The sequence below is a fragment of the Lutra lutra genome, chromosome 4, assembly GCF_902655055.1.
Source record: "Lutra lutra chromosome 4, mLutLut1.2, whole genome shotgun sequence".
NCBI classification, from domain to species: domain Eukaryota; kingdom Metazoa; phylum Chordata; class Mammalia; order Carnivora; family Mustelidae; genus Lutra; species Lutra lutra.
The window spans coordinates 9,811,436-9,828,097 of NC_062281.1; the positions used below are offsets into that span (position 1 = coordinate 9,811,436).

Here is a 16,662-nt window from a genome sequence, read left to right on the forward strand (position 1 = left end):
TCCATCCGCCCATCCATCCATCCATCCCTCATCCATCCATCCATCCATCCATCCATCCATCCATCCATCCCTCCCTCACCCATCCATCCATCCATCCATCCATCCCTCCCTCCCTCACCCATCCATCCATCCATCCATCCATCCATCCATCCCTCACACATCCATCCATCCATCCATCCATCCATCCATCCATCCATCCTCTTATTCAGTGATTATTTGTGAAGACCCTCCTGTGTCCCAGAAGCCATTGTAGGGATTATAACTACAGATAAGAAAGAAAAGATCCACAAGTGTTTACTTGATGGGACGCCTCTCAATCTTCCTTCCTAACACATCCCAAGCTGAACTTTTGTTTTTCTTTGTTTTTTAATTTAAGTTTTATTAGCTTTTCCTGGACACACATGCCCAACAAAGGTGGCATGAGGAAGGTAGAGAATATAGTCAAGTTGGTCCCAAGGGAAGTTGTTCACTAAGAGCAGTTTGCCTTTGACATTCTTTCACTCATCTGCTGGGTTTTCTCCCTTCCAACTTCATAGTTTCCCAGCCTTGTTGAGAACCACTCCCCACTACCACCATCTTATTCCATATCTGGGATGGAAGGGTGGGGCAGGAATTACTTTTAAAAGTTCCACTCCTAGGTCTCTCTTTATGCCTTAATGAATGCTTTTATGAGTTTTTAATGTGGAAAAAAGGGGGGTAGAGCTGAATTTGAAATTAGGGACAAAAGAGTTTAATTGAGTGGGGACTGGAGCAAGGTAGGACTCAACCTAGAGGGAGTGTTTTATAAGGAGCCACGGGAGTGTACAGGGGTGTCAGAATCCAGCAGGATGGCTAAACCACTGAGCAATTCCTGGTGGAGAGTGGCTAAATCACTTTTTAATTTAATTTCATCTTTTAATTTTAGTTTTCTGGAAAATAGCCCCATTTGCATGGTTTATAAATCAAAATAATGTAGAGCCATATATTGAAATGTGGTCCAGCTTGTATCCCATGAACACTTTTCCACATTCCCACACTGCACACATCATTTTTTTTTTTATTTCTAGGGAATCTTTCTTTCTAGTTTCCTTATGCAAATACAAAGCAAAATCAATTTCTATTTTAGAGGTTTTATCTAATATTCAATTTTAAGTTATTTGAGCTGTGAGGCAAATTCTCACAATTTAGTAAAATCTGCCTCACATGACAGTCTCGTATGAAGTGTGTATGTATGTGGTTCCTTATGTGTCACGGAAAGGGGCTGCCAAGCTCAAATTTTGGTTTCTTTTCCAAATCCTTCTTCCCCTTTTTTTTGTTCCCATCTTGCTCAACTGAAACAATGGCATTACCATCCACCCATTTGTGTAGTTAGAAACCTAACAGTGTCTCCTTATCCATCTCTTTCCCTCATGACCCACATGGAGTCCATCAGGAAAGACTACTGTGGTTCTACTCCAAATACAAGTCAAAGTTCTAGTCTGCTTTCACCGTGACCACCCTGGTTCAAACCACCAGCATGTCTTCTCTGGAAAACTTCAGTGACTTCTCACTGGTCTTTTTTGGTCCTCATTCCCATCCAACCCATGACCAAGCAGCCACTGTGTTCTTTTTTATTTTTTTTTTTTAATGTTTGATTGTGGTTACATATGTATAACAGAAAAATTATCAGCTTAACCACTTTTAAGTATGTAGTGTTACTATATACTCATGAGTATGTTCAAGTTCAAGTATATATTCACATTGATGTGCAACCAGTCTCCAGAATGTCTTGGTCTTATGAAACACCTGGAAACTCTGTACCCATGAGAAACAACTCCTCGTTTTCTGCTCCCACAGCCCCTGGCAAGCACCATTCTACTTTCCGTCTCTATGAACTCGACTACCCCAGATACCTCATAGAAGCGGAATTATATACTATTTGTCATTTTGTTACTGGCTTATTTGATTTTACATAATGTTTTCAAGATGAATTGCAGCATGGGTCTGAATTTCCTTCCTTTTTAAGGCTGAGTGATATTTCACAATGTGGATATACCATGTTTTATTTATCCATTCACTACCTGACAGACTTTTGGGTTGTTTCCACCTTTTGGCATTGTGAATAACGCTGCTTTGAACATGGGTGTTCTTTCTTAAGTGCTAGTTGGAATACTCTCCCCTTATTAAAACTCTTAGTGTATATGGACCACATCTTCCTTATCCATTCGTCCGTTGAAGGGCATCTTGGTTCTTTCCACAATTTGGCAACCGTGGCCATTGCTGCTATAAACATTGGGGTACAGATGGCCCTTCTTTTCACTACATCTGTATCTTTGGGGTAAATACCCAGTAGTATGGAGTATTATGCCTCCATCAGAAAGGATGAATACCCAACTTTTGTAGCAACATGGACGGGACTGGAAGAGATTATGCTGAGTGAAATAAGTCAAGCAGAGAGAGTCAATTATCATATGGTTTCACGTATTTGTGGAACATAACAAATAGCATGGAGGACATGGGGAGTTAGGAGAAGGGAGTTGGGGGAAATTGGAAGGGGAGGTGAACAATGACAGACTATGGACTCTGAAAAACAATCTGAAGCGTTTGAAGAGGTGGGGGTGGGAGGTTGGGGGAGCCAGGTGGTGGGTATTAGAGAGGGCACGGATTGCATGGAGCACTGGGTGTGGTACAAAAACAATACTGTTATGCTGAAAATAAATTAAAAAAATGATTAAAAACAAAACAAAACAAAAAAACTCTTAGTGGCCTCCAGGTACCCTTAAAATCAAACAGAAATTTCTGTTTTCTATTCTTAATTCTGAATCCTATTTCTAGAATCCCTGCTGATCTGGCCTCTGACCCCACCTTGTGCCACTCTACCCCTCATTCATAATGTTCTGGCCATGTGCCCCATCTGTCACACAAGCCCAGTGTTCACGGCCCTTGCACAGGAATGTGATTTTTCCGCCCAAAGAGTGCTTGCGCCTTCTCTTTGAAGTCTGGCATCCTTTCACCCTTCAGGTCTTAGCTTTCCCATCTGAACCACCATCATTTTAATCCCAGACTACTGAGACTGGCCACTTAATTGGTCTTCCCATCCACTCAAGAGACCTTTCCTTATCACTCCATCAAAGTCAACCTCCTGTTATACTCCATGACTGCACTTCTTTGTTTCTTGGTCAGATTTCTAGCAATCTATGCATCTGTTTATATATCTTCCTGACCTCATTATAAGCTCACTGGAGGCCAAAAACCATATCTGTTTCAGTCACCACTACATCCTCAGCAAATTACCAAAAGCCTAGCATTTACAAGGTATAGAACACATTCTTGTTGAATAAATAAATAACATCAGCTCTACTTTACAGGTGGAAAAACTAAATTCGAAAGAGCTAATGGCTTAACCAAGCTGAAATATTAACTACAAAGCAGAGGTTTGAACGTAGGTCTCTTGCTCCAAGTTCACTCTTTGCACCACACAGCACTCCCTCTCTCAGCTGAGGTTGGATACATTTTATTAACAGAAGATCACATATTGTATTCCTTCATTCATTCAACATCCAAATAATACTTTCAGTGCTTACAACATGGCAGGAGCTGTGTTAGATGCTAGATAATTGATCAAAGTATGGTTTGCAGACAATAGCTTACCTTTTAGTTTCTCAGACTCAACAACATGGGCATTCAAGGTGGGATCATTCTTCGTTGTCAGGGGCTGCCCTGTGTGTTTGTAGCACATCTAGCAGCATCCCTGGCTTTGACCCACCAGAGGCGAAGAACACCTGCCAAGTTATGTCAGTAAAATGTGACTCCAGACATTGTCAGATGTCCACTGTTGGGTGGGGGGAAGAATTGTCTCTTGTTGAGAACCATTGCTTTGATGCAAGAGTGTCACTAGTAAGTCGAAGATTTCATTATGGTGGCCAAATGGCATGGTTGTGAAAAGTCTACAGAAAGCACGGTGAAAAGACAAGTAATTGGACTGCAAGGGGAAGTGAGCCTTGGGGCTGAGGCTTGGACCAAGTTTCAGATGTAAAGTCAGAGTCATTTAGATAAAAGAAGGGGATAAAGGTTTTCCTGGGTACATGTCATGACATACACAATGACATGGAAGCGTGAGTGCCAGGGAACTGTGTAGAGTTGAGCATGGCTGGAGTGACCCAAGGCAGGAGCCCAGGGCAAGGGCTGTCTCTGCCAGGGAAAATTTTCTTGATTTTACTTTTCCATCTCCAGTCTATTTCCAGTTTTACAATTCATGCTTGAAAAGTGTTTGTCTGCATTTGATAAATCAGGGGCCCTGGCTATCCAAGAAAATCTGATGTCAGCTTCACAGAAGGCTTTGCTTGTAAGACCTGTAGAACCCTCCAAGCACAAAACCTCATTAATGTGCTAGAAATCCATACAGAGGAGGGCAGAGATGGGTTTGAGTTTTCTGGGGTGAACTTTGTCTGGCATCTGATTATCCTCTGGGTTCATGGATTTCAAGCAACACAATTAAGAAGTAAGTTGACCGCCCGTTTGCTGGAGGAAGAATTCCTTAAGCCTCTTAGGTGTTATTGCTGGGAGTAATTAATTCATAGCTGAGGTTTCTGACTTGTGCCTGATGCCTCTGGGTTTCTAACACCCTTGGAATCTTTCTCATAAACCGTCCTCTGAGACCATGGCCTGTTGTGTAAACATAGCCGAAGCAGTTCAGACTCTTAAAGGTTGCAAATGAAGCATTGAAATGCCAAACAGGCAAATCCTAAATCCCAGTACAGAGAGAACAAAGAGGGCCCTGTCATTAACTTCATAATTTTCCGACGTTTATGCTGAGATTACTGGTCAGGACAGAGCAGCTGCCATTACTTTTGCCTTGCTTAGTTTATCTGGAATTAGGCTGTGCATACACTTATCTCCTGCTGAGGTCAAGTTCAATGAGGATGGTGAGTGTGTGAGACCGGCATTAGGAAGCACTGTAAAATAACATATAAATCCCCAGAACTTATCTGTTCATTAAAAAAAAAAACACACACTTACTCTGTGGCTCAGGAAATTTTATCCATCCTTTATACACATGCCATTAGCCCTCTCCTGCTTCTGCGGGAAGAGGATTATTTACCCAGATAATGGTGACAGCCAGCATTTCCTGAAGGCTTCTCCAGTCCTCGTTCCAGAAGTGGGCGAAGCATTTTCTATGGACTCCCTCATTTAACTCTTACAAAGCCAGGCACAGCGAGGGCTGTCCTCACAGTGCTTGTGAGGAGCTGGAGCCAGAGAGAGTGACTTCTGTGTCCGGGTCATGTTTACTCCTCAGGGCTGGGATTGCCCCAAAGGTCATGACTTTCATCGCCACCCTGAACTTGGGGATGTGCTAAGGAAGGGAGGAGGGTCATGGGCACAAAGATAACCAGGCTGAGTCTTTGCTTTGCTGGGACTGCACTTTCTAGCGTGGAGGAGACAGGGGTGGGGGGCAGATGTGGAAATATGGTCTGCACCAGTGTGTATGAGTGTGACAAAGAAAACTGCAACATGTTGTTGGAGCATGTGGGGAGTCCTTGATTTCCAGGGATGAGGGTGGGGCACTCAGGACATTTTATTTAAAGGTAGATAGCCATGAGGTGGGCTGAAAAGGCAGGGTACATGGTAGCTGGAGGACCTGGGCGTGCCATGGCATGCAGGCAGAGACTTGGGGCTGGCAGAGGCTCTGTGCAGACAGGATAATTCCTATTCCTGATCTAGCTAGACAGAGTAGGCAGGGGCCAAGAAGAAGCAGACCTGAAGAGAGACTGTCCTAAAGTCCCCCTTTCACTGAGTTCATAGGTCGGAAAGCCTTCCTTCTGTTCAGTTGATTTCTTGTCTTGTACAGGACTTCTAGTCCATAGACCCCGATATATTTCTCTGTCCCAGCAGTCATTCATCTAGAACTGGTCAGGAAAAACACTCTGAAAATTTTGTCTTTGGCACAGGGAGGATAGAGCCATCTGAGTGCTAGAATTTCCTGGAATGTACTCTGGTCAGGTTACTAGTATAATGATACTGGGTGAGAGAGCACAGTCCAGAGGGAGCCAGGAGTAACAGCTGTCCATTCATATGTTTGTTCATTTATTTATTACCTAAATACATCCTAGTGCCTTCTCTGTGCCAGGCCAGAGGCAGGAAACATTGCAGATGTTTTTACGTGTAATGCCCCCATACCTCCACGCAGCAGGTGCTCTTAGGCCCACTTACCGTTCAGGACCTGGTGCTCAGAGGGGGTTGGGCACTTGCTCTGCCAGCAGAGTGCTCTACCCTCCTCCTTGGCTCCAACACCTATGACCTCCCCACTGCACCTCGTCAGGGAGACGCCAGCAGCTTCTGGCAGGAGGCACGTGGCTGCGATCACCTGACACACTCCTTAGAAAGACTAAATCAGGGGCTCCTGAGTGGCTCAGTGGGTTAAGGCCTCTGCCTTAGGCTCAGGTCATGATCCCAGGGTCCTGGGATCAAGCCCTGCATCAGGCTCTCTGCTCAGCAGGGAGCCTGCTTCCTCCCTTTCTCCCTGCCTGCCTCTCTGCCTACATGTGATCTCTGTCTGTCAAATAAATAACTAATTCTTAAAAAAAAAAAAAAAAAAAGAAAAGAAAGACTAATTCAGCTCTGGCCAGTGCAGAGGCCATATACATCCACTCAGCCATTTATCACACAAGCACATGGTGCACCTACTGTGTGCCAAGCCCTGTGTGGGGTAGTGAGAGGAGGCCACCTAGTTGAGTCTCTTGATGTGTGAAAACTCACTGCGTGACTCTTCTCTGGTAGGTACCGTGCAAAGAGGGCCTTGCTCCTCCTGCCCAGCTGGGAGAGGGAAGGGATAATATTTATAGAGCACCTACTGCATGCCAGGCTCTATGGCAAATCCTTGGCAAACATCATCTCCTTGCAACCGTGTGAAGTAGGCACCCCTATTTTAAAGATGAGGTACCTGAGGCTCAGAAAATGCAGATTTGCCCAAGGTCACCTTCATGGCCAGTGGTGGAGCTGGACACAAGTTCTGCACCAGGACTACTTTATGTTGGACTTATTAACTCTTTTTTGTTTTTTTGTTTGTTTTGGTGCCAAGACCACTTTTGATGGTGTGTTGAATTCCAGGGACCTTTTCTCAAGATCACAAATCTTGAATTCATATGTAAAATGCATACGGTTGCAAAAGAAATTGATTGTATTGATAACTATCAAAATATTGAACCATTTGAGATGCAGTCCTATATGGGCTTCTCTGTGATGCATTTAAGGACAAGACCTCTAGCCGGTCAGAATACTACCATCATTTGGAAACAACTGGGAACACAGCAACCCCCAGGGCTAACAGGATCTGAAATGCCCTGTGATTTCTGCTGTGGAAGACACAGCACAAGACTGGGGTATTGAGGGTATCACTAGGGTTTATTACCTACATACACGATTGAAAGATATGCTCATTCCTGTTAGAGGTTAGTAAATTAAAGATGCAATGTTTTTCCCATCTAAGCTCAGGAACCACCTCCCCTATAAGTTCTATCCATCCAGTTTGGATGCCTGCTTTTTGTAAGTTATGTCACTCAAGTCTGTTCAAGGAGCATTTGAAAGGTTTCTTCTGTGAGAGCTGCTCCACTGGGCACCATGGAGTGGTACAAAGCAAGTTATTGAGGAGATGGTACAGGGGAAGGCATGAAGCTCAGCCATCTGCCGCTGGAAGCTAGGCATTTGATGTCCCCTCTGCCATTTGAGCTGCATGTCAGCATTTGAGAAAAAGGAAGTGCAGAGAAGTTAAGAAATGTGCCCACGGTGTCATAGCTAGTAAGATGCCAAGCCCTGTTCCAGTCCAAGCCGCTAAATCAACTTTAGCACCAAGGGCTCGCTTCCCCGCTATCACATGAAGAGGTCAATGTGTGAGACTTTATGGAGAGGGTTGGGTAATTACGAAAGCCTGCACTCAAGGAGGAAAATTGTTCACTTTTGCTTATTTTGTAGCCAAAAGCTGGGTCTCTTGGATCGGGTTCGCCTTTCTAATCCTCGTGGTAGCAATACTAAAGGAAAGCTATTTACCCCTCTGAATGTAGATGCCATAGAAGAAAGTCCTTCTAAAGAACCAAAGCCTGTGGGCTTAAACAATAAAGAACGTTTCCGCACCGCCTTCCGCATGAAAGCCTACGCTTTCTGGCAGAGCTCCGAAGGTGAGGCCTTTCTCCTTTCTTGCTCTGTCCCCTCCACTTCTCCCTCCGCCTTGTCCTTCCCTTCCTCCCCCTTCCCCCCACGACAGAAGATCAATTTCTTGCTTCATTGCATGCACGCCCGCTGTGCTGGGGGCACCTGTGATGCCTCCCCATAGCTTGGGGGACGGGGGGCTCTGAGTTACCTATTCTCTGGTCCAGTATCACCGCACTGGTCTGTGCAGGCACCTCCAGGGAGCCTTCAGATGCCCAGCCTTGGTTCACATGGGTCTCATGGAAGGGAAGTGCACTGCCATGGAGATCAACTTAAAGGGCATGGAGGCCCAGGTGCACAGTGATCTGAAGACCCAGAGGCCTTAGCATCCCCAGGGGGGTGGGAAGAGGTAATAGAAAAGAGCCCTGTGAAGACAGTGGGAGTGATATCTCTGTACATCCCTTTTACTTGTGACAAGGGAAGACAGGCAAGTCTCAGAGTGACCCCACAGGGTCATCAGGGGAGTGCCTGACAGAAAGAAGATGGCCTCAGATGCCTGACTATAACACCCTTGTGGATGCCCTTTGCTGTCTTTGCGGGGCCACTCAAGAACCCCAAAACTCATGTCCCCACCTTGCTAGCCTTCTCCCCAGTCAACATTCTTGAACTACAGGCACCTCTAACTCATGTCTGGAGAATAGAAGGACCTGCTAAGAAGGCCTGAACAGTGTCACAACTAGGGAATACCATCTTGTTTCATGAAGTGGAAGCAAAGACTCTGGTGGTTGAGCCTCAAAGGCTCTGACCGAATGGGGTCCCAAAGCCTTTGCAAGTGCTATGGCCTGCTCTTTGATATGTGTGTCTCCCTCCCAGATGCTGGGACAGGTGATCCCATGGCGGAAGACAGGGCCTACGGGAATGACTTCCTCATTGAAGAGATGATCCCCACCCTGAAGGCCGCCATCCGAGCCGTCAGGTGAGGCCCCCTCTTCCCCACTGAGGGCCTAGCCTGACCCCAGTTCAGCTCCCACAGGATATTGGCTTTGGGAAGGTGGGTGGGAAACCCTGTCAGGTAGTCCTGAGTCAGGTTCCAGGGTATGTCAATACTCATACGGGCATGTTGCCTGAAGAAAAATGATCTCTACGTTAGCAAAGCATCATGGGTAACTCTTGCTCTCTGGTTTATAGAAATGCTCCCATAGGCTCCTGACACTATTTCCAGTTGTCATGCTCTTGTCTGGCTTTGGCCACCATTTATTTTACAGGTCTGCAGCATGGGGTGTATGTTGACGTGGAGGTTTCTTCCTTTATAGGCTTCTCAGACAAAATAGCTTTCCTTATCTGCCTCCACTCATCTAGCTCTTTTTAATTAGCACTTTTCAACAAGATAGTCAGTTATAGGATTGTGTGTGTATCAGGCGAGGCTATAATCCACCCTGGCTATATTTGTTTTGCTTCAGAATTCCACAAGAAAATGAAAATAGGCTTACTAACAGGAACTTGGATCAGGAGAGGGGCTTATCAGCACTCTACAATGGTGGCAGTGAATTCTAGAAACTAAGCTGGATTCTCCAAGAACTAATTGTGACATTTTCAGCAAGGTTCCTAGTCCAGTCTCTCAGGGAAGCACAATAGGGTTATAAAATGTGAACCCCAGCAGGGCCATCGACCTGGTTTCTCATGACACTGCAATATGACAGAACAATGTCTGGATGAAAGCATTACTACTTAGATGCATAACTATTTCAAAGATCTTATTCAAAGAAATAGTGAATGAGGGGCACCTGGGTGGCTTTGTCGGTTAAGTGTCCAACTCTTGATTTTGGCTCAGGTCGTGATCTCAGGGTTGTGGGATCAAGCTCCTCATTGGGTTCCATGCTCAGCGGGAAGTCTGCTTAGGGTTCTCTCTCTCCCTGTCCCTCTACCCCTCCCATTGTTCATGCACACTCTTCCTCCACCCAGCCAAATAATAAATAAATACGGTCTTAAAAAAAAAAAAGAAAGGAAAGGAAAAGAAAACCAGTGAATGAATCTGTGCCAACCTAGAGGGAGGTCTCTGCTGGGATGATCCATGGTTTGGCTTCTGCCCTGTTCTTTTTAGAATTTTTTATTGATCCCTTAGTTCAGGGGTTGGCAAACTTTTTCTGTGAAGAGCCAGATAGTGAATATTTCAGACTTTGTGGTTCACAGGCCTCTGTTCAAGTACTTAGCTCTGACTCTGTGGCACAAAAGCAGCCATAGACAGTATATACATGAATGGGGGTGGGCGTGTTCCAACATCACTTTACTTTCAAAAACAGGCAGTAGGTCAGATTTGTTCTGTGAGCCACATGCTGCTAACACCTACTTTAGAAAGAGCTGCATCAAGGGCAGGCTTATAAAATGGCACCCAGTTGGAAAGGATGGCACATGAATTGGATGGCATAATCAATATGCCAAAAGAGTGTTGAGATGCTGGACCTGGGCTGTGACAAACAACATGAACTCTAAATGCCGTACAGAAAGAGACCCTCACAGAGAGAAGGGAGGGCCTGGCATAGGCCGTTGTTTCCCAGCGCTGGCCTATGATTAGGGGTTTTACCTGACACCATGCTCACTGGAGGCTGACCCTGTCATGGGGTTTTCAAGGAACATTAGCCATCTGGGGTGTCTTTACTGATTCCCAGGAAGATGGAAACAAGGCTTTGGCATCTACAAGTTCTAGGTTCCCCCCTTTATTAAGAAGCTGAGAAAACTCAGGGAACAGAAGATAGTTTCTCTTTTCTAGACACTCACAAGTCAAATAATTAAAGAGGCTGTCGAGGAGGAAATATGTTCACTGTCCTCAAATAGAAAGCAGTGTGACACAGTGATTAAGAGCATGGGCCTTGTCAGCATACAAACCTGGGTTTGAGGACAGCTCTGACATTATTAGTCAGGTGGCCCTGGAAAGATGCTGGACCTCTTTGGTCCACACTCTTATCATCTACGAGTTGATCTGTTAGCAGATTGTTCATAAAGCACTTAGCTCAGTGTCTGACTTGGAATGAATGCCCAATGAATGTTAGCTCTTATTATTACTGTGATTTTATTATTACTTAAAGGATTGAAGGGAGGTAGTCATGAAAAAGTGGTACCAGCCAGCCTGACTCTGTTGTTCGAAGGGGTGGGACCAGAACCATGGGTTGGAACTTCTCCTCCCCCACCAAGTCATTTCTCTTTGGTTCTTTGCTCTGCCTGTCCCTAAGTTTACTAGGCTTGAATTGTAGTTTCCTTTACTCTGTACTCATGAAGCACACACATCTCTACTTCACTTTGCAGAATCCTACAATTCCGTCTCTATAAAAAAAAATTTAAGGAGACTTTGAGGCCTTACGATGTGAAGGATGTGATTGAGCAGTATTCTGCAGGACATCTTGACATGCTTTCCAGGATAAAGTACCTTCAGACCAGGTAAGACAGTTGTATCTGGAGGAACTCTGCTCTCCTGACCACGAAGGAACCTGAGCCCATTGAATCTAGCTAGCGCTTAGGGTGAAAGCCATTCAAAAACGGTCCAGGGTGCTGGGGAGAAATTTTAAGAACAAAAATGTTCATCAAGCATTGTGACTATGAAAGCCAACAAGCACCAAACAGGCCACGAAGAAGCTCTATGACATTGACCTTAGCCAAGATCAACACCCTGATCAGTTCTCATGGAGAAAAGGCATATGTCTGACTGGCCCCTGACTATGAAGCTTTGAATGTTGCCAGTCAGAATGAGATGATGATCAACTGAGTCCAAGCATCCAATTCTAAATATAAATTTTTCACCATATTAAAAAAAGTTCATCAGGTATTATTTATAATAGTGAAAATATGGAAACAATATCAACACCCAACTAATAATTGCCACCTTTTTTGTTGAGCACCTGGGTGTTCTGCATATGTATGTCTAATCCCTTATAACCTCATGAGGTATTGCATTGTGGATGTCCTCTTATAGTTCACAAAACCCAAGCTCAAGGGGCAGTAGGCTCACCTAAAATTAATCAGTGACAGAGCTGGAAATCACACCACATCCAATTGGCTGCACAACTCCTATTCTGTCTGATGCACCAAAATTCCACTTTACCAATTATATAAATAGCAATTAAGAAAAAAATGTTCCTACTCTCATTAAAAAGTTATACAACCATCAAATGACATTTAAAAATGTATATAATGAGGTGCACCTGGGTGGCTCAGTTGGTTCAGTGTCCCAACTCTTGATTTCATTTTAGGTTGTGATCTCAGGGTCATGGGATCAAGTCATTAGGTCATTAGGCTCTGCACTAAGCATGGAGCCTGCTTAAGATTATCTCCCTCTTCCTCTGCCCCTCTCCCCAGCCCCCCTCACACTCTCTTTCTCTAAAAAAAAATGTATATAATGAGATAAAAAAATGATGTGATCATTGAATATATATGCACAATATGATTATTAATAATACAGTAAGACATATATATACATACTTATACCTATATACATCCATATACTTAAATGTATACAAATGATTATGTTCCTATACAGTCTCTATATCAATCTAGTGATATTAATAATATATACATACCATATGATTACAAAAACGTATGCACATATGTTTACTTAGAAATAAACCCACACACTCTCATATAGGGAACCTGCAGAAAAAGAGTAGGTCTTCCCCCAACAGACTGCAGTAGTTATACTAAAGTGATGAGTCCATGTGTGTCTTTAAATGTCCACTTTTTAAATTGATCAAATCTTTAATGAATTATAAAAATTTCCTTTTAAGACAAAAATCCATTTTAAAAAACCAAAGGGTAATATGAGGTCAAGACACAGTACTGACATCAAAGCCCTATACTGGGGCTCATCCTCTGGCCTGTGTGAGATTTCAAGTGGACACAAGTCAAGTCCTGTCCAGACCTCGGTGTCCTCATCTGAATCATGTTTCCCTGCCAGGGTGTCCTGCAGAGTGAACAGAACCATCAGATTGAATGAGTAAGACGTTAACCATGATGTCGGGTTGGAGGAACACTTATTTGTGACCTTGACTTATCCATAAATGGAATACCGACTGCTACCGAGCATAGTGGCAGGCATACAGTCGGTGCTCAATGCCTGCTTCACAAACGGATGAGCAAATGAGTTCTGAGCCCAACATGCTGTCATTGATGCAAATATGACTCTCTCAGCATGATGTCTAGGACATACCAGATCAAGATTATTGGCCCATCTTAATGCACGCAGAGTGGACCTTCCAGCTGTTGTTGCTTCAGTGTTTATTAGGCACATTTATTTCAAAGAGCCGTGGCTAGAGGTTGAACACCCGGATAGCTAATTGCGTATCCCCAGCCATGCTGATAGGGTGGTAGGACCAAGAGAATGGAGGTGTGGTTGGGTATATTGTGGTGTCAGTGGAGGAGCAGCCAGGTCTGCAGAGAAACCGAGTGACCCAAGGCTCCTTTTGAGCGCATGGTCTTAGTGGTCCTGGGGCTGTAATGAGCCTGCAGGGTTGCTCCCACACCCCGCCCCAGTCCTGCAGGGCAGTGGGTACATCTGTCTCTGGTCATGCTTAGGGCAAAATGGTTGGGGGAGTTGGCGCCTCATACAGAAATGGAAGCGAGGTGCAAGTGTGGGTGCAGAGCCATCCCCCCAGGGGCCAGGAAGCCTGAAGAGCAGCAAAGATCTACACAGCTGAAATCGAAGCCTACAGTTGTACAAGAAAACACCCTAATCAGATTTTCAGAGAAAAAATAAAAATGGTGGACCACCAGATAGGCTTGCGGCACACATGACATTTCTTCGAAGAACCAACAAGATATGACCCTCACCCTGTCTCTGGTTTAGCTGCCTCTCTCCCCTGGGATGGGGAGATATGCTCGCTACTATATTGAGATTATAAATTCTCTCTCTCCTTCATTCCCTCTTTCTCTCTCTTCCCCTACTCCCCTCTCCCTTCTCTTATATTATTTCATACCCTGCCTGGCTAAAGAGAGAAGAGAAGGAACTGCTCTCCTCTCTTTACCTGTAAAGTTCTTTGTAATGTAATCCCCTCCTTGTGTGTCTCTTTCAGAATAGACATGATTTTCACCCCTGGACCTCCATCTACCCCAAAACATAAGAAGTCTCAGAAAGGGGCAGCGTTCACCTACCCATCTCAGCAGTCTCCCAGGTGGGGCATGGGGACAGGGACTGCGGCTGCATGGCCCATCCCCATTCCCATATCTCAGCTCACTTCCTTTATGGCTGCGGGCGGTGGGTTGGGGTTGGGGGTGGTTGCCTTTCCTCTCAGTAAAATGAAGATAAGAGCTTGAAGCTTATTCTGGTTTGGGGCTATTTGCAAGGGTGCCGTACTAAAGACTTATGTCCCTCTTTCCAGACTATGTGGGCGACACTCCTTCTGTGGTTATTGAAAATAAACATAACCCTCAACGTGTTATAAAAGTGTAGGAGCCCCACGAATTTATTGGAACACCAGAGAATAATACCTCATGAGAGCAGAGTTGAGGCCATTTAGCATTTCCTGCCCCATTAGCCCTGTGTTGACCAAACCCCCTCACAGAGAAGGAAATCAGGTGTCAGGCCTCTGACAGCATGGTCACAAGCAGAGAGCTCTGTCCGTCCCTGGGGCAATCCTGCTCTTCCCACACAAAGTGTTTGGAAATGTTCCTTATACAGACCCCAATGAACCAGGAGCAGTCCTGGATAAAGTCCACTGCCCAAATTAATACATTCTTTATTCCCAGAGGTCTCAGGTCAGGGAACATGGATGAGTAAAGAAAGAACCCCCACAAGCCTTAGAGCAGTAAGCTTCCCTACTGTAAACAAAGCAAGGGCACAAGCAGGATGATGTAAAAGCATCTGACCTTCAGCCTCAGTTGGGGAAATGGAGTAAGGAGTGGTGGACCTGGGGGTCCTGGAGGGCGCGCGTCCCACTAAAGGAAATCATCATCCTTCTGCTCTGCTCCGCTGTTGTTAATTTTAGGAATCGCTATCCTCTGGTTCTGAGGAGTCTAATTTTTCAAGAAAAACTGAATATTCAGATGTCATATATGAAATTCCTTACTTTTGAAATGGTTTACATGTTTTTAAAACTCTGTGCAAGCAAAAGAAAAGACTGGTGGTCTGGAATGAGCACACCGGCCATGTCTGCTTTAAATCAAGATTGCTCAGCTGGAGACAGGCCAGGGGCTGAGCAGGAGTCAGGAGCCCCTGAAAGAGAAAACCAGCTACCTTCAAAGTGCCTGACATGGTGGTTTTGAGCCCCAGCCAGGCTCCCCGCAGGTTCTCTTCTCCTTTAGAACATAACCTGTACCACCAAGGAACCATCTCAATTCCATTCCCTACCAGAAGTCTCTTTTGCATCATTTTCCAGATCCCACATCTGTTTTCCCCATCCATCCAAATGAAACAGATGAGATATACTCACCATATAGAATTTCAAAGATTAGCCAACCCCCAGCCCAACCCAGCCTATCCTCCACACACTTAGAATAGAAGCTCTCAAACTTAGTCCAACGCTGAAATCCAAAATATGTGATTCAAAGGCACCAAACCCTCTAGGCACAGCAAGGCGCTTTATTAACTTCAACCCAGCTTAATATTTGGCTTCATCTATTGCCACAGAGAATAGTAAGACCCCAGTGCTGAAGGCAGGAAAAGGCTAGCCTTTCCTGACTCCCTCGTGCCTCCAGAGCTGAGTGGGTCTCTTCCAAACTGCATAAGCGTGAGCATGGGGAACATAGCTCCAGGGACCATGGCTGGCTCTGCTGAGACAGCCCAGCAAAGCACAAGCAGGTACGACGCTCTTACCGACGCGCTGGCTCTTTCCTAGGAATGAACCATATGTAGCCAGAGCATCCACATCGGAAACTGAAGACCAAAGCATGATGGGGAAGTTCGTGAAAGTCGAAAGACAGGTAGGTCTTTCCTTTCCCTCACCAAAAACAAGCTATAGGACATTTGTGTTCAAAGGTCATTTTTTTTTCCCCCTAGGAAGGTAACAGTTGAATCTCTACCACTCAGAAAAGCGATGTGGAAATTACATCCCGAGTTAGCACACACTGACTCCGCAACCACATGCAAGTTCATTCATTGTCCTGAGCCTCAGGGTCCTCATCTGTAAAATGGGGATTCTAATACCCTAAGGTGACTATGAGGACTGAATGAGTTGGTACCCATGAATCGTGTGGAATCGCTGCTGGCACGCAGTAGGCCCTCAACAGATATAACTGTTCTTTGCAGCTATGGTCAGGGCAGAAAGAAAAGCCATTCCCACCCAGCACCCTATCGAGCTCACGTGTCTCTTCCTCTGGGAAATGACTTCTGTGAGCACAGCTGTACACCGGACAGATGGGTCTGTTGGTTTCCATGAGGAGCCCTACCAGCCCTCTTATTTTATTCATAACCCAGCACTGGACCTATGCAAGAGAGGCAAGAGGAAATTTGGAGGATTACCCTTTTTTGGCATATCAAGAATATCATTTTTCATTTTTAAATTTTATTTTATAATCTCAGCTCTTCCATTTCCCAACTCCGTGACCTTTGACAAACTATTTCCTCTCTCTGCCTCTTCCTCA

The 16,662-nt window shown here is 44.9% G+C and overlaps 1 protein-coding gene across 1 annotated transcript in view; it reads left to right on the top strand.

The window, feature by feature from the left end:
• Nucleotides 1-16,662, top strand: part of KCNQ3 (potassium voltage-gated channel subfamily Q member 3) — a 293,908-nt gene that overhangs the window by 268,849 nt on the left and 8,397 nt on the right. Inside the window, exons 10-14 of the mRNA XM_047728260.1 lie at nucleotides 7,927-8,129; nucleotides 8,974-9,076; nucleotides 11,401-11,532; nucleotides 14,157-14,255; nucleotides 15,918-16,002. Coding sequence (XP_047584216.1) covers nucleotides 7,927-8,129; nucleotides 8,974-9,076; nucleotides 11,401-11,532; nucleotides 14,157-14,255; nucleotides 15,918-16,002 — 622 coding nt within the window. The remainder of the gene's footprint in view (nucleotides 1-7,926; nucleotides 8,130-8,973; nucleotides 9,077-11,400; nucleotides 11,533-14,156; nucleotides 14,256-15,917; nucleotides 16,003-16,662) is intronic.